At 38.5% G+C, this 27,758-nt stretch overlaps 2 protein-coding genes across 9 annotated transcripts in view; both read right to left on the reverse strand.

Annotated features, from left to right (window-relative positions):
• Window positions 1-4,426: 4,426 nt before the first annotated feature.
• On the reverse strand, window positions 4,427-14,326 carry SDHAF4 (succinate dehydrogenase complex assembly factor 4). The gene is made up of 3 exons (XM_021530162.2): window positions 14,240-14,326; window positions 11,817-11,969; window positions 4,427-8,113 (listed from the first exon to the last, which is right to left on the reverse strand). Exons 1-3 carry the CDS (start codon window positions 14,277-14,279, stop codon window positions 8,004-8,006), a joined length of 303 nt encoding a protein of 100 aa, XP_021385837.1. The 5' UTR covers window positions 14,280-14,326; the 3' UTR covers window positions 4,427-8,003.
• A 3,615-nt stretch (window positions 14,327-17,941) lies between these two features.
• FAM135A (family with sequence similarity 135 member A) overlaps window positions 17,942-27,758 on the reverse strand; it is a 79,585-nt gene continuing 69,768 nt past the window's right edge. For 7 of the 8 annotated variants that reach the window (XM_077782356.1, XM_021530156.3, XM_077782352.1 and 4 more), the window contains 4 exons: window positions 24,019-24,170; window positions 23,043-23,153; window positions 20,124-20,237; window positions 17,942-19,380 (listed from right to left, as the gene is read on the reverse strand). In XM_077782356.1, coding sequence (XP_077638482.1) covers window positions 19,175-19,380; window positions 20,124-20,237; window positions 23,043-23,153; window positions 24,019-24,170 — 583 coding nt within the window. In that variant the 3' untranslated portion in view covers window positions 17,942-19,174. Of the gene's footprint in view, window positions 19,381-20,123; window positions 20,238-23,042; window positions 23,154-24,018; window positions 24,171-27,758 lie in introns of those variants that run through there. The other variant, XM_077782358.1, reaches the window with a different exon arrangement.

Raw genomic sequence — 27,758 nt, forward strand, 5'->3', positions numbered from 1 at the left:
TTTTTTTTTTTTTTTTTTTTAATTTTTATTTTATAAATTATGTGTCTGGCTATTGAAGTACTGTAGATAGAAGGGGTTCTGCGGAGTACAAAGTGAAATTTGGGCTGCTATTCCCAAATTAGGCTGGATGAGAATTTCCTACAAATGAGGGAGCTCAAAATGTTACAGGGATTTCTTCCCAAATTTCTGATCCCCACCTTAAAATTTCTCTCCCAGCAATCACGAGATGATGAAGCAAGCTCCATAATACATTAGTTTTCTCCTAAGGCCAGAAGGAATTGTTCTTTCCTTTGCTCAGAGGTAACAAACCAGCACTATGTTTCCCAGTGCCACTATGGTCTAAACTAATGCCAGCACCATCATAAATCCTGTCCTGTCATCAGTTCCATTTCAACACAATCTGAAAGGACATAACCATTTTTTTGTTACCATAAAGTGAAAGAAAAACCACACTTCTATGACAGGAAAAAAAAAAAAAAATCTTGGAATCATGTCATAGCAGAGATGGAAGAACATGGAAAAAGAGCTAAGAACTGAAATTTCTATTATGGTATAAAATAAATAAGTTTTCCATTTTCTGCTGATGACCAGACATGAAAGGTATGCAGCAGCACTGCATGTCGGGGACATTCTTCTTAGTGAGGGACAAGTATTTGCCTACATCCACAAGCTGCCAATTCAAGGGTTCAAAACATTTTGGGCTAAAGGAGGTACATGAGGAGGGACCTGCTGATGGACATGCTGAGAGGCTTCCTTGGTCAGCTGGGGTTTTCTGAAATGCAGGAATCCCAGCCAGATCAGCACTGCAGGACTTGATGCAACAAGGAAAAAGCTGTAATAAAAGATCAGTTAGATGTTGCAGTGACCTTGACATATATGGATGGAAGGAAAAACTTCAGAAACAGAGACCAGGATCCAGGTTAAGCCCAGGCTTGGTGCAGCTCATGTGGAGAAGCTTACTCCTGCCTCTCCTCCCCTCCCCTCCACAACACAGCACAGTACTGGTCACCTCATTCTCCAGCCATCTTTATTTCAATAATATGGCAAAATGAAGATACTCTTTCCTTGCATACCTGTGCTGTTTTGCTTTCTGGCTTCCTTCAAAGCACCACAGTAGCTGCACAAATCCTGCACTGAGTGTTCTGTTTTTTCCCTTCACACAAGGTTTGTGGAGCCCAGCAGGCCTCTGTGATAGACCCAGTATTATCCAGTTCTCTACAGTTTTATAGGAAGGACCATCTGGTGGTCAGCTGCCCAAGTGCACATTTGCTGCCTCCTGCACCTGTTCAGTGTCATTCAGCCTCTCTCTGACAGTTGCTCTCCCATCAGAGGTCTTCCTGAGTGCAGGGATGAGAGGATGCAGCACATCTCCTGAAACAGTGGCAGGTACAGACACCTTTTTGAGATTTTTGTTCTTAAGGAGGAATAAATCCCATTTTATCTTCAAAACGGAGATGACAATAGGACCAGAAGGTAACCACCTGGCTCTCTGAGCCCTTTTACTCAAATCTCTCTGCCACTTCTCTGTATTGATGCCTGCAGTCATTCATAGGTGAGCCTGCAATGTTCCTACCAGTCAGATGTGTACTACTTTAGCATGGTATTTCTCTGTGCAAACTAAGACTTGAAACCATAAAAGCTTGCTTAGGGACTGTCCTGACATACCAGAATGTCCTGACTGGACAGACTGGACCACAGCCATGTGCTCTGAAAAAAGCTGAATAATGTAACCTAACAGCTAAGTGACTATCACAGACCTTGAAATTAGTCCGGGTTTAAACTCCTGAAAATTTAAAACTTTCAGGGAGACTGATGTTACTTCTTAGAGACATCTTTCTCCCTCTTTGCATCTTTGTCTTCCTACAAAATCTAGATTTTGACAGAATAATTAACTTAAATTTGAAACTTCAAATGCAACTGGAGAAGTTCCAGTTATCTTTTTTGACTGTAGGTAAGATCTTCACATACAAAAATTCCCCATATTATCAAAAGATTTCCTTCAAAGAAAGGAAGCAGAACCACCTGCAATTTGTTATTAATGCTATTATGTGCCCTGTTACAACTACAGAGAAACAAAGAGTACAACCTATCAAAAAAAAACACTTCAAGGATGGTAAAAAGTAAAAGTGAAATTAAATAATATGCAATTTAATGATAAGAGAGCTGTAGCTGTAATTATCAGGCTTTAAAAAAAGCAGGGAGAATGAAACAATATGTCTGCGAGACTAAACAGCTACTGCAGTCCTGTCTGAACAAAATCATCTGTGAAAAAATCTGTCTCAAGATCACACATACACACTGCAGAACGTGTAAGTGAAAACTCTGGGGTAAAATGTAAACCAAAAGCAGGATACTCCCTGAGCTAAGCAACACTTGCTTGTCTGTCTTTTAAGACATGGTGAAATTTTCCCCAGCTTTCAAATGGTAGCTGGAAACACACCATCGTTTGTTCTTTAGCTTCTCACAAGGAAGTCACACAGAAAGGTTTGCTGAGCAAATATATGACTTTTTCCTAGTCTGCCAGGTCTATTTTGTTAGTAAGTCCATCTCAGCAGCAGGTCAGATAAGACTGCTTATTTGTTAGGTTGACGCACTTCACCCTTATTAGGGAAAACATCCCAACTAATTTGTAGGTTTGAGATTCTTGTTGTCAGCTGAATATAAGTTTATTCAGTGTTACCCTCCTGGCTGTTTCATGCTGTAGGCATTTGCTTGGGAGGTGGATAGGCAGAAGGAATTTAAAGAACTAGCTTCAGCCTTTTCCCTCTCATTTTAAGACAATGTGACTCCCTTTTAAAAGGTGTCTAAGAGCTATTCCTGGACATCCCCTTCAGTGCCACCAGTGTTTGGGAAGGGTGCAGGCAGCAAAAGCACTGCAGGTCCTGTTGCCTCACTGCAGCTCTCCCACTCTGAGGAAGTGAGTAGTTCACATTCAGGATCAGGGACACCCTGGCTTCCCTTGTCACCACCAGGGTGCTGACACCTAATGCATCTTGCTTAGGGCAGCTGTTTAGGCAGCCTTTAAAGTCAGTAGGGAGGATGCCCTTTAAACATCCTCATTCACCACCTGTAATGACAAACGCTCCCCATACTGAGACAAGACTACCTTTTAGAGGCATCTCCCTGAACTACAACTAAGAAGGAAGCACAGATGGCTACGTAAGTCACTGGAGTTTAAAACAACCAGTTAAGAGAGTGTAAGTAATAGTTCAATATCTGGCTTCTAGAATTAACCTGACCACCACTGCATAGCTCACTTGACTTTTGTCAGGGGCTACCATTTGAGAATTACAGCTGTGTTTTGATGGGCCATGGATGTCAGCTTTAATATAAATTACCATATTAAGTAAGGACCTTAAAAAGCTTCTTTGAACACTCTCACCCTAAAAATGGCAACATTAAGATATGTGGGGTTTTTTTAAAGGCACAAGGCTGTAGCTGACTGGGAGATTTAATGCCTGGAAAATGCATGTCAAACACTTTCTGCTGCAAGCTTTAATTGGCACTTCTAATGTTATTTGAGGGGAAAAAATTCCATTCTCACAGCAAAAAAATTGCAGAGAGATGCTGAGTATTTCTGAAGAAAATACATATGGTCAGTCATTCAGCAGCTTTGTTTCCAAAGGATGGGAGGCCAATATCTGCATTGCCCCTACACTTCAAAAGTCAGTAACTCCAACCTATTCTGAAAAGGTGTCAAGGAGAGACATTAAGAGAATTAAGCTCTTGAAAGCTCTGTGGAAATAAGTGGTGGGGAAAGCAGTCCAAATAACTCCTCTCAGGGAGAAAAGATGTGCAGAAAGATGCCCCTGGCCTAGTAGAGATAATGTCAAACAGGAACATAGAGAAAGATGCTCGATCTGCAGTGGGTGTCATTCATTCATAGACTTCAGAGCACTCATTTTTAACAGAGCTCTTTTCTCAGGATTTGCCATTTTGTAACTACGATTCAACTGCTACTGGGACACCCTTTCTGCCACAAAAGTGTTTTAGAAGATCACACATGACAATCCCTAAACAAGCAGAAGTTCTGCAGCTGAAAGAGGGAGTACAGCCATACCCACATTAGAATATAGCCTGCACATCTCAGCTGGTCTGATATAAGACACTGACCACCAGCTAAGCAAAGGTATTTTACATTGCATTTTACGAAAGCAAGAAAGTGACCACAAATATGCATGGTTTTGATCTCCATCAGCACATGGAAACACATTTCAAACAATTTCCTTCTGTTCTGATACCATGTTATACCTTGATACTCCATGAACAATTACAAAGACATAGAACTACTAAAACTGCTTCTTTTAAAAATGTTTTCTTCATTTTCCTGACATTTCAGAACAAGATGGCGTGGTGTTTTTTTCCATAAGAATACCAAAATAAGGGTCATAAAAAGGCATTTAATTTATCTGTCACTACAGACCACTGGAATTTGACATCATTTATTGCAGTCAACTGAAAATGCAGTAAAGATTTGTAACATTCTTTGGTGCTTTACAAACATATGCTACCATCACAGGTAACTTTACTATGATTCTAGTATGTATCCTGTGTTTCAATTTAATAAAATCAACAGTGAAATAAATGCTTTCTAAACAAGGCAATATATAGCAAATATTCAATATTTTCTTGAATTGTAAATTGAAAGTTCATGTATTTTGAAATAAAGTAATTATGGTGCAATCCTTCAAACAATAAAGACTTCATAATTTTAATAATATACCAAATGCATCTATGTCAAGTAGCAGAAACAAATTTAAAAGAGAAAATATACTGCAGAAATACAACGTACAGATTTTTATTAAAGAAAATGAAACACAGCAGCTAGCATCCTGCAGTACTACAAGAATTTGCTTACACACACAGAGCAATTTTCCTTTGTCTCACAGAAAATTAACAGAAAATGTTAGGATATAGCCCCTGCTGCTCTTCACTCTTTATATTAATAAGAAGAGCTAAAAAAAAAAAATCAATCAGTATTTATGATAAAAGCATACCTATGGCTGATCTAATAGCTAATGCCCCAAGCCATTTTCTTACCCTAATGCTAAATTCCAATGAATTGCTAATAGTAATTATCTGGGAAGAGCAGGAAGACGGCTCCAAAAAAGTGCTATAGTGCTGCTTTCCTACCTGCTGGCACTGCAAGAAAACAAAGGGAAATGATCGTTTATATCCTAGAATATCATTGTATCATCTGTTACATTCAATCCCTGATCACTTTTGACAGGTACCACAAGATTTTGCAGCACCATAGGATTTTGTGCTTAACTGTTACTGGGTAAATGCCAGATTGCCAGACAATGTAAGAAAGACGCCCCTGGCATTCACTCTTTTGCTCTTGCATATTATTTTACTTATATGTTCAATTTCCTATGTCTTACTGACATTCCATAAACAAGTTAAGCAAATACTTGGTTACTGGCACCAGCCTGGGAGGTGGTAAAAAAGGCTTGAAGTTGCTCAAGACTGAAGTGGTATTCTCTATTTCCCATGCACCAATTCCTTTTCAGCTATTTATAACATGAGTTAACAACAGCCTTTTTATTTTAGGAAAAAAATATTCAATGAAAGGGCTGTCAAGCTTAAAACAGACTGCCCATGAAGTGGTTGAGTCACCATCCCTGGAGGTATTTAAAAGATGTGTAAATGTGGCACTCAAGAACATGATTTAGTGGCAGACTTGGCAGTGGTTGGACTTGATGATCTTAGGTCAGGTCTATAAAATAATTCTATATAAATCAAATAATTTCTAAAAATTTTTCTGTGATTCTGTTTTTTGAAGGAAAGCAAAATCTCTGCCTTTATGAGACACACTGTCCTATTGGTACAGATGCTAGCACTCTGAATTATCTTCAGAATCCAGGTACTTCATGGATACTGGCATGGAGTGTCTAGGACGTGCCTGAGCTCTGACAGGAAGGGCTGCCTGCCTGTGCCTCTGACAGCAGCAGTCATTACCTGCATCAAAGAAGACAAGCAGGGGCCTGGACAGTACTTGGTCAGCCCTTAATCACAAAGCTGAGGGAGACTGAAGATAAGCAACTGAAATGTAAGGAATATGATGGAATAGTGAGACCAGTTCTTCATATGCTAAATCAAAACAGTAAGTCTGCATCCAGGGAGGAATGTACCTGCAGTCGGCACTGAGAAAAGTAATTAGATTTGAAAATCAGGAATGCCAAGAAGTGCAACTAGGTAAACATTCATGTAGTGTGTGCTGGGAAGGGTAAAACCTGGTATGAGAAGATAATGAAGTAATGCAACAATCCATGGAGAAGATTTAGAATTTAAAAATAAAATAATTGCAGTATTTTACCGCTTCTTTGTGAACTAAGATGTTAAACCTATAAATAATGATGCAGAAAAGGCATCAGAAGCTTCCAACTAAAATTCCCACTTCCTATTTGAAAAGGTGGTGTATTGTGTAAGAAAGTATTTTCCAACACACCAGCAGATGAAAAGGCAAAACATTACTAGAAATAATTAACAAACTAAAGACAGCTGACCTAGCCTAGCTTTAGGTAGCTATATGTCAATAAATTTTGAAAAGATCTGTCACTATACAGAAGGGAAACTACAATGAATCAGATATAAATACAAACCAAATTTCCAATATCCAAGCCATGCTGCAGAATTTAAAGGTTCGAAATCTAATTACCACTAATTAACACCTTTTATGAGAAACAGGTTTCTGTTAATTTATTTTTTCTTGTCAGTGAGGTATTTGGTTGATAAACCTGTATCTGAATAGGTTCAATATTTTTGTAGGGAATCATCACAGTGAGACAAACATCCAAACTCACAACTACAGTAAGACTGTGTCTCTAACATACACACTGGATACACAAACTCAAATTTCAACAAGGAGCTGCCTGCTGGCTGCCCGTCAAGTGAGTTCAGGGGATGCTGCTCAGATTTGTGACAATACCAACACACTTTAAAAGCTGGGCAAAGCCCACACCTTTCTCTGATTCTCTGACTAGAGAAGATCCATTTGTTCAGGATATCAGAAAGAACTTGCACAGAAATAGAGCACAACTTCACATTTCAATGATAACTTACTCTCATTAGTAAATACCCACACAAGTGGTAGATTTGCGCAATACTACTACTCTACTACAGTACTTATGACTAGGCAAATTCTTGAATGAAGAACCAAGCTCAGTCTGACTGATATTTAGTTTGATGCCAGATAACTTAGTTTTAACACTTGCAATATTAAATCACCTAGTGGAATTTGTCCCCTTTGACCATAAGGTTTCAGATAGTAAGGCTGTATTTTTCCCAAGCAGCATTTAGCCCATGTGCAAAAGGGCACGTCCACAAAAGAAATGATAATGCAAGTAGCATGAAGACGACAGATGATAAAGGACAGTGTTCTAGAAATGCAAACAGAGCACCTCTACACTACTTGCAATCAAGAGCAGACCCTCTCCAAAATTAAAGTCTCCACTTCCATTGTAGTACTTACAGTCCTCAGAGACAACACTATCCCTTCCCTACAACCAGGAAAAAACACCCAACCCACTGCAATAGGGACAGAGGGAAGGTTCTTCAGTAAAAGGGCTTTTACCACAGAACCACTGTGTGAAATCAGTGACCTACTGATCTCCTCAGAGTTGGTTCTACCATTGATGAATGGTCTCCAGGTTCACGAACTGAAAAGTTCTTTCAACACTTTTACAACACCACATAAATCTTTACATTCATGAACAAATACGAGCCCTTATACATCTCAGTAAGTGCCTGACTACCAGTTTCACACCACTAGACTTGCACAGTGTAAATAGTATTAAAGATCAGGCAGACATTGAGCCACTAACATCTCCATAATCTGAGCTGAAGCACTGTGTTTAATTACATTGCCTTATTAAGAAAATTCATCACATGAGAGAATATGGTGGCATGACAGAAACAATAAGCTCCAGGTGAGATTTTTTATGTACATTATATTTTTCAGCAACTAGAAATATTTTATTAGCAATACAGTTATTTAAATATTAGAAATCTATACAACGTCCTTTTCTTTCCCAGTCTCCAAAACGTGTAGGTTCAGGGCCTCTGGGTCCACCCCTCTCTTTTGTAGTAGGATTGATTCCATCAGGGAATTCTAAAACAACAGGGAAAGTTCATTAAGATTTCTGTAATGTTGACAAATATAAAGATGCTATCATTTATGATGTTTTCCTTTTAGTTTCATTTTCAAAGACAAAATCAATTATTTTTTCTTTTGAAAGGCAACCTTGAGCTAAACATTTCCCAGAGCCCTACAAAATTATTTTCAGTTTTTTTGAGACCATATATATTATGTATATATACAAATATAGATATATTATTTATTATGCAAATAAAGAAGCAAGTGAATGTCCAGAGGCATTAAAGGACCACAGCTTCTCAAGTCAGAACTTGCATCACTCAGATACACTGTATTTATGTTCACAAAATCTAAAACCCCAGGTATCACTTGCTGTTTACCTCTCTAATTTTAAGTACTCTGTTTTAATTTTAGCTTGAATTTTATTCAAGATTCTGTTAGTCTTGTACTTGAAACATCCAGGTTGGATGGTTGACCCATCCAACCTAACCCTGAACACTTGCAGAAATGGGGCATCCACAGGTTCACTGGGCAGCCTGTTCTAATGCTTCACCACCCTTAGAGTAAAGAGTTTCTTCCTAACATCTAATCCAAACCTGCCTTCCTTCAGTTTAGAACCACTGCCCCTTGTCCTGTCACCATCTCTTAGTATGGAAACTCCTTCCCTACATTTTAGAAACCCCTTTAAGGTACTGAACCCCCTTTAGACATCAGAAGGCCACAATTAGATCTTCCCAAAGCCTTCTCTTCTTCAGGCTGCACAGCCTCAGCTGTCTCAGCCTGTCCTGTAGGAGAGATGCTCTAGCCCTTTGATCACCTTTATGTCCCTCCTCTGGACCCATTCAAACAGGTGCATGCCTTTCTTGTGCTGAGGACTCCACACTGGATACAGCACTTCAGGTAGGGTCTCATGAGGGGAGAGGGGAAGAATCACTTCCCTTGATCTGCTGGCCCTGCTGCTTTTGATACAGTCCAGGATTTGGTTTTCAGGGCTGCAATCACATACTGCTGGATCACGTCCAGCTTTTCATCCAACCCCCTACCCTGCTACAAAAGAGAAGCACACTCTTTCTTAAACACCACGGAGCTTTCTGTACCTCAGCCAACATTCTTACACTACTCACTGCACCTATACTCAGGGCCATCTCCTACGAGTAGTTAACTCAGGCCATGAAGTCATGAAGTACTTGTGGCACAGCACCATCCTGGGCTGAGTCTCAGCCTGCACTAGACTGTGGAGCTCCCGGAAACTCACAGTACCCCACATGCCCCTTGCCATGCTGGTTCTCCAGAGCTTCCCATATAGACACCTAACGTGGGACACCCTCAGTCATATCCCTAACACAGCCCTGGTGGGCAACATAGGTAATAAGGTGCAGGGTTGAAAATGAGTAAAGACAACAACATAAATTCTGGACAGCAGACAAAAAGAAAAGTGCTGGAGGAAACTCATACAGCTACAGGCTCTACAGGATGACATACTGGGATACCTGTTTCATAACTGACGCCAAACAGGAAAAGAAATGTCAGTATCTGAGCACCTCTGGCAGTACAAAGGGTGCAAAGGCACCTGATATTATTTTGTACATGTCATCATCCCAATATCAAAGCACTACGCATGTGCTGACAGCAGAAGCAAATGCTCAAAAAGATTTCTCCACGATAGCTACAGAGCAGTGGAAATTCTACATCCAGCTTCAGCTCTTAGTTTTTTCCTAATAACACAAAATGCAGTTTGCAAACTATTACTGGTATTCCACGTAAAAAACAGCAGGTGCCACTAAAGAGACCTTGAGTACTGCTCCAAACCTGGAATACCTAAGCAAATAACAAAAGATATTGATTATGCATGTTTTCAATGAAGCAGTGATAGCATTAATTTTCCTGGGAATAAAAAGATGAGAATTAAACAGCTGCTTACACAGAAACTCCAACTGTGAGTTAGCTCTCAAGTGAGCCACAATCGGAAATTGTGTGGAGATGATTCTACAATACAAGAATAATACAACAATACAATGACAAACTTGCAGAGAAATTTATGAAAGAAGGAGAAGTTGAAGTAGCCTTTCACCATGATGCAGCTTTCCCAAAGACTGTGGTGGCCTCAGGGTAATACACTCTGGAGATGGAGACCTCTTTTTAGCTCTGCTGCACAAGAAGTGCCATTTTAGCCATATGAAAAGAGGGGACTTTTGTTAATGAGTATATGAGAATTTTAGCTATGAAATTAAGGATTCTAAGGCAGAAGAACACAATCAGTTTCTTTAATGAACGTCTAAGGTAGAAGAACATGATCAGTTTCTTTAATGAAGGCCAGGAATAATTAGTCTTTATGCTGCTATCATTCAACTCTGGTGGTCTTATGGAATTAAGGAAGGGGCACATCCTCATGGACTGAACTATGCATGGCACTGGCTTGCTTGGATGTTGAATATGGAACCCCTGACAGATGTGACAGCTATGCTACTTTTTTATTTTCTGGATGTGAGTGGCAATGCTCTCATGAGACAGTACCACATCCAGTTCTGGAAAATTACTTTATCCAAGTTTATCCAAGGCTACATCCCAAGAATTGAAGCAATTACAAGCACTGTATAGAAGGGCATGTAATGTGTTTGAAGGATTTCATGAAGCACTGTCTACAGATGAAGGAAATTCTGCTTCCAATAGGCACTCTGTTGCCTTCCTTTTGGAGACTATAGATAAGTCTGTATCTCTAATCCCCAGGATGCTAGTGCTTTCAGACTTGGCTTCCTGTTTACATGGTAAGGCAGAATATATTCTGTATATAGAAGAATGACAAGAAAGTATTTAATCAACTTGTTAATGCTTACTTCATGAAGATGTTGGGCAGCAGAAACTTGTGTTTAATTTGCTGCAAATAGTTATTCTTTGCATTGCCTCTTTAAAAGTTCTTGTATCATAAATACTTGTTAAAAAAAACAAAAAAAAACCAAAAAAAAACCCAAACCCCATCCAGAGTACTGTGTTCAGCTGTGGAGTTTCCAACACAAAAAAGAGGTGAACCTGTTGGAACACGTCCAGAGAAGGCCACCAAAACAATCACAGGACTGGTGCACCTCTCCTGTTAAGACAGACTGAGAGAATTTGGGTTCTTCAGCCTGCAGAAGAGAAGGGTCTGGGAAGACCCTTTAGAAGCCTTCCAGTACCTGAAGAGGGCCTGTAAAAAAGCTGGAGAGGGTCTTTTAACAAGCACATGTAGTGACAAGACAAGGGAGATTTGCTTTAAAATAAAGAGGGTAGGTTTAGATTAACTGTTATTACTGTGAGAATGGTGAGGCACTGTAACAAGTTGCTCAGAGAGGCTGTGGATGCCCTGGAAATGTTCAAGGAAATGCTAGACTGGGCTCTGAGCAGCCTGTTCCAGTGGAAGGCACCCCTGGTACTAAGTCAGGATGCCCAGGCAAATTTGCTTATCTTCAAGAGCAGAGGAAGCCCAGGTTCTCCGCATGACTTCCTACAATATTTGACCACAGCTGTTCTGAAGGTTTTTCTCCCCTGGTGCACCATTTGCTGCAACTTGTGCCCATTGCCCTGCCTCTCTGATTTTTTTCTTTTTTTTTTTTCCAGAACCAGTAAGCTTAGAAAATTATTCTAAAGAGTGCTGAATGCCTGTCACTTTCTTAAACTGACATCAGCACAGCATCTCAGTCTTGCCTTTACAACACCACTCCCAGTTTTGTAAAACATTACTTACTTTCCAGGGGTTCCTTCTCCATACTGGACTCTTCTGGTTCATCAAACCGCCCTACTGGTAACTTTGGTTTCTTTAGTGGCTGCTTAACAGGTTCAGATCTTCCTCCTGGCTTAGAGCTGGAGGTGCTTCGTGAGTGGCAAAGAAGTGAGGACTCTATCAAGCAAACAGACATGTGTAGCATAAATGTGGGAGTTTAACACTGAGTAATGCTGTGACTGTCCAGTGCACCTCTGAAAAAAAACCTACTTCAGGGATGAGGAAAAGGAAGGAAAACAAACTCTAAAAATTATTTAACATTCAACTCATGAACACCCAAGAAATCAGCACAGATAATTATTTTTGGCCCTAAAAACATATCTAGGCAAAATTGTGTTAGTTGTATAACTCAGTTCACATTAACAGTGTATTTTAAACTGCTTGAACTTAACTTTGCTGTTCTATTCTTGTATTTTAGACTCTTGAACAGTAATTATGCTAGCATAGACCAGTACAGTCTGTTTTCCAGGAGAAATCCTAACCTCCCCCAAGAAACCTGCCAATTTCCATGTCTTGGCTCATTTCCACCAGCTTTTTAGTCAGAAGAAGCTTCTGCTTTCCCAAAGGAAAGTTTAAAAAAATAAAACGTTCCCTTAGTAACAGGTTTTCCAGAATGTCGGCAGAAGATAACTGGGCTTCCCTTAGGATGGTAAAATAATTCAGCTGGTAGTCAAAAGCAGGAAAAATTTTGAGCATGTTTAAGTTCAATTATGTAACTGCATGCAAATGCTTTCATTAAAAGCATTAACTTTTTTCCTTTAAAGTCCTACTAACATTTTGGTTAAAAAAGCCAGTGAGCACAAACTATCCACTAAAAATATTTTGGCTGTAGACAGGTGCCTAAAGCAGTTCTGACATTTCTTGAGAAGCAAGATTCAAACAGAAATTTTCCCTGTACCAGCTGGGTTCAATGTACCTGAAAGAACTATTATGCTACTTTCCTAAGGAGATTGAATCATGAAGTCTTGTCAAGCCCTGTCAATTTGACTCACCTTAATATACACCATCTAACAACTCACTCCCAGAATCAGCATATTCATTCATTTTAAAATACCACATCTCTAATATCAAACCCTACAGCCACACAAACTGTATTATGTCTGCCAACTGCTGCCAATGCCCCAAAGGAGTAAACCATGGTGTAACAAACTATTAACAGTAAAGGATCCAATCTGTTGTAATTGGGTCTTTCTACTCCTGCCAATCTTCTTGTTATTCTTCAGTAATCTAGAAAAGCTAGCTAGAAAATTAAATTATAGCTGGTATTCTAATCCAAATTAAAATAAAAATCAGATTAAGGTACTGGTATGAAATTGATTTATCTTGGGTCACTAGAGAAGGGGCAAGACCCATTTTCCTTGATAGATTTACTTGGTATTCTTGACTAAAATGCACTCTTCTTGACAGAGAGGTGACAAAAGTTCAACATGAAACATCTCTGAAAAAGATGAGATGAACTATCAATGTTAGTAAAACACATTGCACAAACTGATCTTTGATTCCCTTCTCTTTCACAAAGGCCTCACATTTATTAATTACATAACTAAACTTGAAAATTCCAAGTCTTTAAAGTTGCTGCACTGCAATATTCCATCTTTTGAAGTGGCCCACAGCATGTGATTTATCCTAACAAAGCCATCCATGCAGTGGGATTTAGGCACACATCGGGATGCTCAGAGGATTAGAGCATCAGCCACATCTTGCCATGAACCCGAGAGCCAAATAGAGTACAAACATCTAACAACAATTTATGACAGCTCTTCCATTAACATACAGCGTACTGGCTTGTTTTAGTGCATTGTATCAACAGCATCACCGAACGTCATCTCCTGACGAGAGGGAAGCACCCAACAAACAGCCCAAGCTGAGGCCTGCGGGACGGGCTCTGCTATCCAGTCTGCCTCCCTTCCCTATAAACAAAACACCTCCATTTCCTCAGGTGAAGGGAACGGACCAGTAACTTCCAGGTCCACAGCACGTTTCCTCCAGCTATTCGCTAAAAGTTACACCACTTTTTTAACATTTTACTGCCATTAAAAAGTACGAAGCAACGATAGGGCAAGAAAACCTCCGTAATAACAGATTTGCCCGACAGCAGTAGGTTTGCAGTACAGGCGATAGATAATATTAATACCGAAAGGGCGGGGGCTAAGAGCAGGAGTCTGCAGGGCCGCGGCGGGTGAGCGAAGGCTGCGAGCCCGCGGCCCCGCGCTGAGGCGGCCCCTCACACCCCCCGCCGCCATCTTGGGCCCCCGCCGCGCCAGCAGCCCCGGGCGGCGCCCGCCCCGTCCCCTCGCTCGTCAGTTCCTGCGGCAGGAAGGGCGGGGGAGCCGCGGAGCCCCTTCGCGGCACAACCCGGGCCCTCCTGCCCTCCGCCCGCTCCTTACTCGCTGCCCCGGGCGCGCCGCGCAGCAGCCGCAGAGCCATGGCCGGGACGGAGCCGTGCGGGGCGGGCAGCGCCGCCGCGCAGGCGCCCGAGGCGGCGGCGGCCCCGGGCGGCGCCGCTGCAGCGGCCTCGCACGCCCGGGCCCGGCGCCGCTCCCGGCTCCGGCAAGCGGCGGGCCCGGCGCCGCTCCCGGCTCCCGTAATAAGCGGCGGGCCCGGCGCCGCTCCCGGCTCCCGTAAGCGGCGGGCCCGGCGCCGCTCCCGGCTCCGGTAATATGCAGCGGGCCCGGCGCCGCTCCCGGCTCCGGCAAGCGGCGGGCCCGGCGCCTGGGACCACGGTCCCCATGGAAGCAGCTACAGCCTCCCAGAGGTGCTCGAGAAATACGCTGTAACTCCTCTCCCAGCGAAACGTGGAGCAAAGACGCCTTCTTTTTTCAATGCAGTGAAGAGTTTAGCGCTGCAAGAACCCCTTTTCCCTCGATGTGTAGTGCAGTCCAACTAGGGTTTTTTGGGGGTTTGTTTGGGTTTTTTTTTTGTTTGTTTGTTTTTTAATAAAAATTGTACATTGTTCAAATAATACACAAAGGCTGCCAAGGACATGAAGGAACTCCAGCTAACACCATAGTAATGTACAGACGGTGTTTGTGCTTTCAGATGGCATCTTTCCAGTTTCCGAGTTTAAGCAGTGAAGTTGCTTTTCACGCTCACTATAAACCTAACCCTGGGATAAGTAGCATGTTCATGGAGTGGCGCTCCAGTTAGTAAAGTACAGTTAATGTTTTGAATATGGCAACTTTTGCTTTTTGGCACTCTTTAAACTTCTCCAGCTAACCTTATTCTTAGATAAAACAGAATTCACTGTACAGAGATACGAACCTGAAGAAGATAACTTGGAGATCTGAACCTAAAATAGCAATTTTTGTTCACATCTGAAAGCTTTAAGAAAGTAAGTCTTGGTAAATTAAAAGAGCAGCAGCACTTCTGGAGTTTATTTGAGCTACATCTGGCAATGCCTACACACTGAAAGTAATTAAATTTAACAGACTGCCTTACGAGTGACATTTTCTCAACTAGCCTTTTATAACATGGTTAATTAGACAGTAGAGACTGAAAATAATGGAAACTCTTTTCTTTATTCTAACAGCAAGATGCTGGGCCTGTAGATCAATGAGAATAAAGATGAATGCAGAAAAGAATGCTCTGCCTGAATGCAGCAAGGAGAAAACCTAAACAGATCTTGTCAAAGTTCAAGAACTTATTACTTACGTCTTCAGTACATTAAAAACATGAAATCCTTCCCTTAAAAAAACTTACAAGCTGCCTGCAGACACCAAGTAATAGTAACTCTGCTCCTAAACCACTTAACACAATATGTATGCATACATCATATGTACAAGCATACATGTCAAATTTCAAATGGTAAGAATGAAATAGCAAGGAAAGATTTTTGAGGTACTGTTTATCCACCTAAAAATTAACTGTCTTCAAAAGCATATTTTTCATCTTTTTTGTATTGCTGTAAAAATTCACTTGTAACTCCTGAATTATTCATTTCTAGAACTTTTGGCTAAGGAGGTAATAAATCTTAACATTGGTAAAAACAACTATAGCATACAGAACAGGAATTTTCTACTTTGTGATTAAACGGACTGTTTTCTTGTTTTCCTTCCTCTGTTTACTGAACATTTATCTCTTGCACGGTAGCTTCCTTTGCAAGATGACACAAACAATATTGTATTTAGCTTTGCTGTTCTAAAAAATGGGGAATAAAAGACGTACAGCTAGCACAAAGCTTGCAGCAGGTCAGTTCAGGTGAGCCAGATGTACTGGTCTTGGAGACTACCGGGAAAGCACCACAACCAGCACAGGCCTGGCCAGCCAGTGTACTGATATTGCCTAAATGCCTTCTCTGCCTCTGAGACCACATCAAGAACCTTGGTTATCTGAACACCACATTAGTCAGGGCTAATCAAATAAAACCAGCTTGGAAACAAGGTTGTTTCATGCTTACAGAGTAAGTTTTCCATCAATGTCAAATCTCTTGGCTCTGCTGCAAATCCTGGTGATTTCCAGTATAACATGAACTCCTTTTCCAAAGTAGTAGCAATGCCTGGATTTACAGTAACAGAAAGTTTAGTTTGTATCAAGGATTCAAACACAACCCAAGGAATTAATTTATATATACAACATGGAAATAGCGGTTCAGACCCTATATCATTTTATGCAGTGATCTCCTAATTTTATCACTGAGAGCTTTTTAAAATAACAGTACCAGCCTACTCCTTCAGAGAACAAGAGACTGACAGTCAAAGGAATGTTAAGACCTCAGTTCTTACCTCTCATTCTGTAAGCAGCATAATTCTCTTTGAAGCAGCTGCAGGATACCTGCATGGAGAGGTCACTATCATAAAGGAAGATGAAGCCCTCATTCAAACAGAAGAGTGGTGAGACAGTGAGTAGCAGCACTTTAGATCTTCTACTGCATCAGATGACACTGACTTATGTATACCCAGGTCTGTATTTAGGTCTAGGAAAGTGAAGGCAGACAACTGCACAACTGCAAGAGTAGGGAGAACATGCCATGCAACACATGCACAGTTGTCCAAAATATCCCAGCCTGCATGTGTTGTTCAGAGAGCAACTGCAAGTGACCATACAGTCTGCAAGTCAATATGAACCTCCTATGCTTCAAGGACATGTTGGGGTCATCACGCCTCTCGCTACGGTCAGACAGCACATTCCTTTGGGACTTGGGAAGTCAAACAGCCCTCACAAAAGCTACAGTACTGAGAGGGCTACCAGACCACATCTAGAGTAGGCAATAAAAATTAAGGAAGAGAGAATGAATTTACTGTTCTCTTAATTTGCCCTGTTCCTTGAGATACTTACACGCAAATATCACATGATGTCCTGCACCATCCATTTTCCTCAAAGAACAAGCCTAATTCAAGCTGCTTTAAAGTTGGGACCTACTGTTACCACCCCCATTCCCTCCAAAACAATAAAAAAGAAACGAAAAAAGAGAAAGAAAAAAAATAAAATAAAAGAAAAAAAATGTGGCTATTTCTGTCATACTTCTGCTATTCTGATCACAAAAGCATGCTTTACATGTTCAGCAGAGACAGAAAGCAAGACAGACATTTTTCAATAGTGAGAGAGCTATCTAAATGTTTCCTAAGAACACTTTAAAGTCTTAATTGTGAATCAAGGAATATTTAGTAACTTCAGCTCCCTTCAACAGCTATTCAAAGTTTAGCAGGTAGCCACATCCAATAGTATTGTTAAATAAAAGACAGTTGAGATACCAGAACATAATTTAAACATTTAGAGCTTAATAGCAACATCATAATACAAAATTAAAAATAAAAATAGGCATTGTTATAGTGAGAATGTATTAAAGATACCTTTGTGTCATAAAGACCTGCCTAACACAACTCTAATGAAATACTCTGCAGTGTATACGTTGCTGAACTTTAGATGTTCAGATACTCATTTCAGCATCTTGTAAGTTATAGGAACCCCCCCCATATATTACAAAGACTATTATACAACATTACATATCAAATGCAAAATCACTTCATCTATAATTATAGACATTTCATATATATATATATATATAATAATTTCAATTATTATTGCTATATTAACTTCAAAAGTACAAAATTATTAATTATATACAAAAAGCTTCCCCAGAATTTTGGTAATTAGCAGAACATTTCAGTTTCTTTAATTGCTTTCATTAGAGTAATTTCTTCATTTTATTAACACCAGATGCAATAACACAATCCTAAAAATAAACATGCATTATACAACAAATTTATATTTTTCAAAAAATGTTCATTACAATTAGTGTACAATTCGTGAATGCACATATAACTCTTTTCCCCCAGCTTTAGTGAACTATTGTTTGAAACAAAGAAAAGGGAAGGAAGAAGAAACCAAACAATACTATTCAGCACCAGTAGAAAGTCAGATCTTTAACATTCCTGTATATCAAAAACATTTTATCTGTGTCACTAAACAGGTGAAGTTTACAATAGTCTCAATTGAAGATGTATTGATTTATATTTACAATACTTTATAGTCAATAAAACATTTTAACAATATTTAAAAATTTTTTAAATTCATAAAAGTATTGCAGAAATTTATAACATTTACTTATTTTAAGTATATACAAGGAAGTCCACATAAAATTGTCCATGTTCATCTGAAGAACTGACAGAGTAAGGAACCATCTTAATACAGTTTGCAAACCCCCAATTATAATGAAGATATCACTGAACATTCAAAAATCTTTAGTTGCAATTTTCTTCTGAAAACAAAAGTTCCAGTCATAAAATTTGAGTATGTAAACGAACATGTTTTTGAAATCAGCAGAAAATATATTCCCATAGGCATAACATTTTTAACAATGACAGTAATGATTTTGTAAAAAACTGTTAAGCTGTAGCAGATATAGTAATTTTCAAATATCCAGTATTTTAGCAGCTCATTGTGTTTCCAGTTAAACTTCCTACAGTGCTAAAATACGACAAGTGAACACGTAAGACATTGTTAGAATTTTAAAATCCAATTTATTGTTGGCATGTAAAGCCTCTTGTAAAATGTAGCCAAGTAACATCGACTTCTGTTGTCTGAAAGCCAATAACCAAACAAAAGTACACACTGTGCTTTAATTTCCAAATAATTAGGTACCCAAAATTAAGAAAAAGTAATAGAAAAGTAAAAAGAACAAAATAAAAAAATATTGCACAGTCACATTACCTAGAAAGTAAAGTTGATGTTAAAAAGCCCTAAGTGTGGATGATATAAATTATCTTCCATATAAAAAGTATAAATATCTCTTAAAATACAGCTGTAGCTATACTTTAACACCACACATTATCTGAATTCATCTGTTAATGAGGTAATAACCAAGTCTCTGACAATGCTTTTCTCTACTGAAAATACTTTAGGGCAGCAACAAGAAAGAATTTTTCTAAAAATATTTCTGAATCAAGAACAGCAATGTGTGCAGCTCTCCCTATGAGAGAATCTGCTGTATTGGGTAATGCATTAATTACATTATAACGAACCAAATTACATTCCTTGTTTTGAAGAACTGGCAGAAGCAGGTTCTGAATCATTTCAGCATAAATTGGTCCTGTAGAGGAAAAGAAGAGTTGTACTGTGTGAATTTCCAGAAACAAACAATTCTTTGACCTTGAACTCAGAATGAAACAATTCCAGAGTAAAGAGAAGTAATGAAATGTATTATGCTGTGGTTCTATTAAGATTGAATATAAAGAAAGTTTAATTTCCTCTAGAAATGTTGGAAAAATAATTTTAAGCTGTGCATTTTAATATTTGTACCTTTATAGTGAGAATGTACTTATCAGTATTAACTGATTACATCACATAAAAGTTATTTGTCAATATATAACACTAGAATGCAATTGTGCTAGGATATCTCAATAGTAAGTAAAATGACCCTAACTGATTATGGAAAAATTACCTTTTTTTTTCAGTGCTATTATTAAGCCACAGCTAAATACAGCCCAGGGCCTGATGCTACAATTTGATATCCTCAAAAATCAAAATTATTTGTCCTCCCTGTTCATGAAATAATACATCAAGGGCTATGTCTATCTCACCTGACTTTCATCAAAGTCAATGAGCTAGAAACCTGTTCAGTCTCATCTCCATCTGCATGTAATAGAACAGGACAGACACAGAAAGCAAGTCAGCCTCTACATGGATTTTCTCCCTCTACTACAAAGTAAGCCCAAAGTTTCTAAACACATAATAGAGGTGCCACAGTTAAGCAGCCAAAATTAAGTGGGAGGAGATTGATATGTGTAAGTTCTTAACCTAAGTGGTCTGTTTATTTTGCAGGATATTTATTACCTGATTGTTTATCCTTTAAAGCTGTTTTACACATCTCAATGCGAGCAGAGTGATACGGAACATAACGATCCTGCAGAGATCCTACTAACACAATGTTTTTGAAATAATGAAGACCTACAAGAAAAAAATGTATCATTATAGCAAATCCTCTGATCTATTACGACTGAAAAATGAAACATTTTACAACTGATATTTGACACTAATTATTACAGGATCTTGCACAAAAGCCAATTACAATAGGTAGACCTACAAAATAATGCAATGTTTGGTACCAGCCTTTCCTCTGTACATATTCAAAAGACATGGCTATGGCTCAGTTGTAGAGTTCCCCATTAAACTGAGTATGGTTCAAACCTTCATCTTGTTTCTTAGGAATACAGTGGTTGGATTCTGGCTATACAGAAGAGAGTAAAGCCTCCACATGGCTTAAAGAAACCTACAGATGGATGGTGCCTTGTCTTCACTGATGTTTAAGACAATAGCTGCATTAGAAATCATGCCTAGCACCAACACATACATGACATAGCCCGCCTAGTGCAGGTGCCTCTCTAAGGCGCTGCCTCATTCTAAGGTTTAACCAGCTCAAGCACAGGTGCAGATCCACCCAACACAACCCCAAAGTATTATTAAACCTTTGTAACTAAACCCAAACTTCCTAATTCCTGAACAAGCACGCTTATAGTAGAACAATGCAAAGGTAGGAACCCCAAGCAATGACAGAGTTACAGCACTTAAAGACATGAAATTATTACATTTTTTCTAGCAATCTGCAGCAGATTTCTGGTGCTACCCATCTGCTTTAGGCCAAACACAATGGAGCACTTTAGGAAAATAGTTTGCCTTAGAACAGCCCCTTCTGAATATCATATTTTAGACATAAGTATCATCAATCTTTCATTATGAAAAAGTGTGATCAAAATCTTCACAGGAACAAAGAAAGTATATAGGATATTTCATAAGATAAGTGAGTTTAACTGTTTACCTATTCTTCACCCATTTTGGGGTTAAGCAACAGGATCTGTTTAACATGTATGTTCTTTGACAAATTTGAAATCTAGAGTCACAAGCCACCATACAACTATGTAGCTGAGACCTTGAAGCCTCAAAATACCACCTGCTGGATCCACAGCAAGTTTTAGATTTTGCTGCCTTAGGGATTTTCCCAGATGCAAAGCCAATGTCCAAAAAAGACACCACATTAAGCAGTAACAGATGTTTCATCTTAGACCCCTATTTAACTATATGATCACAAAAATCAACAGAAATTGCAAATTCAGGGCTACACTTTTCAAAAGTGTTGTCAATCTCTTTCATGTACCCTGGGGGTTAAGTGACTTCTGGAAAGACTTATGTTTAGAATAATTTTTGAGACCAGCACAAAAATTCCCTATATTTAGAATCTGAAAAGAGGAATTGTGCAGGTTGGGGAATCCCAAATGCCTCTCACCTTGTATCTGAGAGTCAAGTATGCCCACTGAGAGACGAAAGAGATGGCAGGACAGAAGCAGGGCTTGTACACATATCAAGAGTTAAAGACACCAACTCCTACATTTACCTACAGTATATTAACTCACCCCTCAAAGGAAAACTTTCTTCCTTCTCTGTGAGGGAACCATAAAACTTACTTTATTTTCTCCTTATCTAAAATAATTAATTTTTCAAATCTCTTTCTCCTGTCTCCCCCAGCCTTTCCTTCTCCCCTACATTGACCTAGCTGAAGGACCTGGAAACAAGATGGTGCAGCTGAGGCTGTGGCCCAAAATACAGCTCTTTCTATCTCTTTGGTAATAAAGAAAAGCAGAAACTGAGCCTGAAGACTTTTCTACCATTTATGGGGAACAAAGTCTGAAATGCACATTATGACTCTGGAGACAGTGCTATCCAGGTCTTTCAAAAATCCTGTCATATAAAGGTCTGCTATCAGAAAATATGTCACGCTTCTAAACAGACACTAGTACTCAAATGACAGTGTCTCTAGCCATGTTGAGATACATACACATAAAAACCCTGGAATATGAATTTTTCTTAAGCCAACTGATCAATTAATCTGATTATATTTTAGCAGGGGTCCCAGGGGTCTTACTCAGCATCTAGTGTGTAACTTCTCACATAACTTTTATTTATATTCAAACATTTATTTTCAAAAGACAGCAAAACTAGATTGAGTTCACCTTTAGATACCAGTTCAGCTTTAGATATTACTATATCATCAACAAAATCACTTCATGATAGTAGCTTCTGAAGAGAAGGGTAAGAGAACCCCAAGTTTTTTCTAAAATCAATTTTTGATCAATATTCCTATCTTACCTATGATTTTTCTTCTTCCTCCTTCATTATTATTTTCTGCTTCTTCCAAGTCCTCTAAATTTTATATTCAAGCACCTCAAGAGCTGTATGTCCCATCTTTTCCAGGCCATATGTTTGTACTTCATTGCCCTTAACAAAATTCCAGCTGTGACAACCTAGAAATATTTTTATCTAGGAGTGTGCCTGGATTTTTCACAAAACAGCACAAGCATCTCTGGCTCCACAGCTGCTTGACTGACACACATTCACATACACCTGTCAGATGAATCCTCAATAATTTTATAATGCTTAATGGAAACTACCCTCCTGCTGGCACATCACTTGACTCACCACACAGTGGCTCACAGTTAGATATTTAAAAAATCCTCTATTTGTCTATTGGCTGTACTCAAGTTCTGCTCATTAGTTAGGAAGGAAAGTCTCAAAGTAATATCATGCCTCTGCAACAGAAATGGTTTACTGTTTACTTGAAGAATACAGGATTAAAACAACTCTTAAATATTAAAACTGAAACAGGAACTTTTTGAAAATAAGTTCCTTTTTTTTTTAGGTTTCCTATTCATATTTGTACACAGTTGCCTTTAAGAGATAGGAAGCATTAACAAAGCTTACCTGCTTTTTTACTGAGTTTATATAAGAATGTCTGTCGTGGATCTGAATGGTCTCGACATGTCAGTTGCAATAAAGAACCAGACTTCTTCCATTTCTGCATAAACCACAGTCCTGCAATGTTAGGTACAACATTAGTATAGATCCACAATAAAATATAAAAACCAATTAAGCATAATATATAAAGTTCATAACAGTCTCTCAGAAACAATTTAAATTTTCATTTTCTTTCCTATCTATCTACACAATGAAGCATGAAGGCCTTTATTTCCACTAATGTACATGCCTGCCAACAAAAAATAACTTCCAGAAAGTGTAAATAATGTTAGCCAGAATATACACATTCTATTTCAATAATTTGTATAGCATTAGAACATTTTGATGTTCAAAAAACAACAGGCATTACTTCTTCAGTTTCTAAACTGAACTCATTAAATGTAACTTGAAAAAAGGAAGCAGAATTTTCTCACAGGAATATCACAGTACAAACTTTTCTATGGTGCTATTTCTCTTTATTAGTCAATAATAATAATAGGTGGCTAACTGACTTTTCAGAAAATTTTGCCTCCCTCACCATGCACACCTGCAGAAACATGCTGCAGGTTATAAGGCATTTTTGAGAGAAAAGACACCGATAGTTTAGAATTATTTTAATGTATCTTATATAATTGTTTGGCAGATTAAGTATATTCAATTCAGTTTATTATAAATTGAACTCAACAGATTAAAACTGGAGTTTATTTATGCTGCAACAGAAAATCTGAACCAAACATACTGGAAAATACTTATGCCAATCACCTCTTGCACATCCTTTTATTGATACTTTATTTTTATAACCCTTCTCTCTGCTTATGACAGTGAAATATGCAGTTTCTCAAAATCATAGTAATGCAGAAATGTGCATCCCACATAAAATTGCTAAGTTCATTTCAAAGACAAGATTTCCCCTAAACTAATACTACTGAAAATAATACTTCACCTGTATTAACAAGAGCACTGCTGTTGTAGAGGGTACCAAGATGTGGTCCAGACAGAGACAGGAAGGTATGAAGTTTGTTGAGGTAATACTTAAATCTGTGTCTTGTGAGCACTGAACGGATTATTAAATTACCCAGTGAGTGTCCAATAAAGCTGTTAAAGAGAAAAAACAATATGACATGGAATTTTATAGCAGGATTTTTTTTCTTTTCACAGAGAAAAAGTAAATCGGCATCATGAAATGCTAAAAGAGCATAGGAAAAAAATTAATTAAAAGTTTCCACTCAGACCAATATTTTATGTAATTCAGGAGGCATAGCTTGTCCATGTTTCTCAAGCTGCACAACCTCATTACAAGCATGTTTTGAACTCCTCCAGAAATATATAATACAGCACTTTTGAAAAGCTAACAAAACCAAACTATCCTTCCACCAGCATCTACCACCCAAACCCAAGACTATTTCTGGGTTCATTTCCCTTGGCACCAACTATTAAGAAAATATTTTATGAGCCATGCATGACTGAAATCATCATTACTTTGGCATGTGATGGCACTCAATATGATAAATGTAGGAACATTCCTGAAACAATTTGGTGTAGACAGATTCCAAAGGTAGTCCTAATGGGGGGAACACCATTACTTAACTGAACCTGATTATTTAAAAACAGAAGCAACATCTCAGATCTGCTCAGCAGATCTGACCTTTTCAAAAGAAGTGATTATTAGCTTAAGCAAGCAATTGAAGAATATGTCTCTGTCAGGACAATAGTACTTTCAGGTGTTTCCCTGGTTAAGCAATTTAAGGGAAAGATGGATGGAACTCTTTAGCTTTTTGTATCTAAGGATAAATATTACTTAATGTGAGGTGCTTACTGTCATATATGGAAGCCTATACAAAGCATTTCTTTAAAACAAACACTACAAAATTAAGCAATTCTAGTTATTATGCTTACAGATCCCTGCTGAGATCAGGACCGCACCAAACTAGGCACTGACTTAAAGAAGAACAGACTCAAAAGTTAGAAGGAAGAACTGCCTTCCTGTGTTATAGAGGCAACCCCAGGATATGGTGAGAACAGACAACCATCCAAAATTACGTACAGTGGAACTATCACTGCTGGATCACATACGTGCTACAATATTATTCCTCTAGGATCATCCTTCGTGTTTGCTCTGTATCACTACATTTATAAACAAAAATAACTAAGACAAAGCTTCTGGTAACATCTGTGTAAGATACAGTGCTTAAAGATTACTTGACTGTTTAAATTCTTCCCAAGCAAGAAAGCTCTCAGAAAATACCAATTTAAAAATAAAAATTCAAACAATTGGTTATAGAATGGCAGAACCACCCTGAACTCCTACACTTCCAAATAATTATGCATTTCTATAACAGAAAAAGGAGTTTTGTCCATTATTAATACATAGTTTAAGCATGTATGTATTCAGTTGCTTTTACTACTAGATTTCCAATATAATTTTATGAGAAATTATTTGCTTGAGTTTGCTATATTTGCCTAACTAATTTTGAAATCAAAGATTATGTATCCTCTGTGGTGTCAGCACAACAGCAGTGCATTTGCAAAACAAAATACTGAGCTGCTCTTTTGAATACTAAAATTTAAAACTATTCCCTCGGAGGACTTCATAAAACTCCACACAAGAACAATAAAACCACAGATGTCTTTAAGAACAAGCAAATGCCCACAGAAATTGAATTGACCCTGAAGATGATCTGTGTGATGTAACCGCTTTTAAGTAAAACAGATTGTTTTCTAAAGATCTGAGCATTACCAGAGATACTCTCTTGACAGTTCTCCTAAAGTTCAGACAGTATTTACTAAACATCATAAGGGGCTGAGAAACTCTTATACTGTACCATAACAAAGGACATTTTCTGTGAAAAAAACAGCAATCCATTTACCAATTCTATCATCCCTAAGAGTACAGGCATACTTAACCCAAACTTCAGAAACATGAAAGATAATCTTGAGGAAAACTGGAAGCTCACAATCAACTATGTGAATGTACCTCAAAGACTAAATACTTGAAGTTAATTTGAAAAGTCATAGAAATATAATAAATGTTACAGTAATACAATGTGATCCAATTCAGATGCTTAGGTGAACCCATAATAAGCCTTAAATTTGTTTTTTAATAGAGAAAGGTTTCAAAAATTGCTCAAATCAAAGGAGGAGGAAAAGGAAAATCCTTAAAATAGGGTCTTGAAAGTGTAAAACAGGAATGTAATCCATCCTACTCATGGGAAGCTCTGCAAAAGCAATGAACACTAGGTGGCAATATTACAATTTTCGGAATAAATCGTTAACACACTGAAGTTAACAGAATTACAGTTTTTATAGTTGTTTTATGATACAAGTCTACCAACTCAGAGCATATTAGAAAAATCAGACACAGCAAAACCTCATTATTCTGTGCCAATAAACAAGAATCCTGTGCAACTATAAAAATTCATGGAAGGAAGAAAAATCAATCAAGATTCATAACCAATGAGGTGCTCAAACAACAAACGGATGCTTTAATATATGCATAGCATTAAACACTTTCTTTTTTTTTTTTTTTTTTCTATGAGCCAATGTTACTTAGGGAATTGGATGACAAGCTGATTAATCTACCTGAGGTCAAAGAAAGTCATCAGAAATTTACGTAAGACATGACATGTGCAAAATGGTTTCTGAAACTTCACTTAAGAGCAGGTGGTTTATTCCCCAGCTGCCTGGTTACCTGGAGGGCTTTCATCCTCACAGATACTTACAACTTGAATGGGTACGACTGAGCAATTTGACATGCTTCAAAACTGCATTAACTTTGATGGTGACATTGGTATAACTGGTCCAAATGACCTCCAGATGTCCCCCCACCCTAAAGCTTCCTGTTTTTTACTAAACAGTTCTTTTATAAGGCAAATTGCATTTGTATTAGCTCTGGTATTAGCTCTGCAGGTGCCAAAATGTTTACTGAAGCCGACACTATTCCAGTGGTACAGGGAATGTCTTTTCTCAGTACAGGAATGTAGCATAGTAAGTAGGATTTCACCATTACTTGAGAGCATGAGACTCTGCATTTATCTGAATAAAGAGCAGAATCTCAGACCATATCTGAACTTACCTTGACCTGATCTGATTTTGATTTGTTTAAGCTGTGACAACAATCATCTGCCAGTGAACTACCAAGTCAGGTCTAAAGTTGCTTTAGTTTCAGTACAGTTTCTATTAGTAACAAGTAGTTATTATTTGTGGCCTGAACTGTGTATCACCAGAATGAAGTGTAGTGTGGATGACTGTAGGTACAGGTATCTTATGGTAGAGGTCCCCAGCGGTCTATTAATGATCACTGCAAGAGCACAGTTGTGTAACTTAGGAGAGAAAGTCTTCATTAGGGATAACAGAGAATGGGAGGGGGGAAAAAAGTAAATGGGAAACAAAAGAAAGAGCCAACTGGAAATACAGAAATATAAAATTAATCTATCCAGGGCCAAGAAAGTTGGAGCTCCCACCATGAACATCATTGTCCTTATACTGAAGCCTGGGATGCTGATGTCCAACTGCTTAAGCAAGACAGAATCCAACCATCTTAGGATGTTGGCTTTTCTTGCCATACAAAATCACAAATCTGGAGACTAATGTCTATTTTGAGTGGTTATGGAGCAGTGCTTGTAGAGAGAACACTTCCTTTAGGAGATGGGGAGATTTTATGAGGAGAAACCAGCATCATTCAGG

This window comes from Lonchura striata, chromosome 3, assembly GCF_046129695.1.
Source record: "Lonchura striata isolate bLonStr1 chromosome 3, bLonStr1.mat, whole genome shotgun sequence".
NCBI classification, from domain to species: domain Eukaryota; kingdom Metazoa; phylum Chordata; class Aves; order Passeriformes; family Estrildidae; genus Lonchura; species Lonchura striata.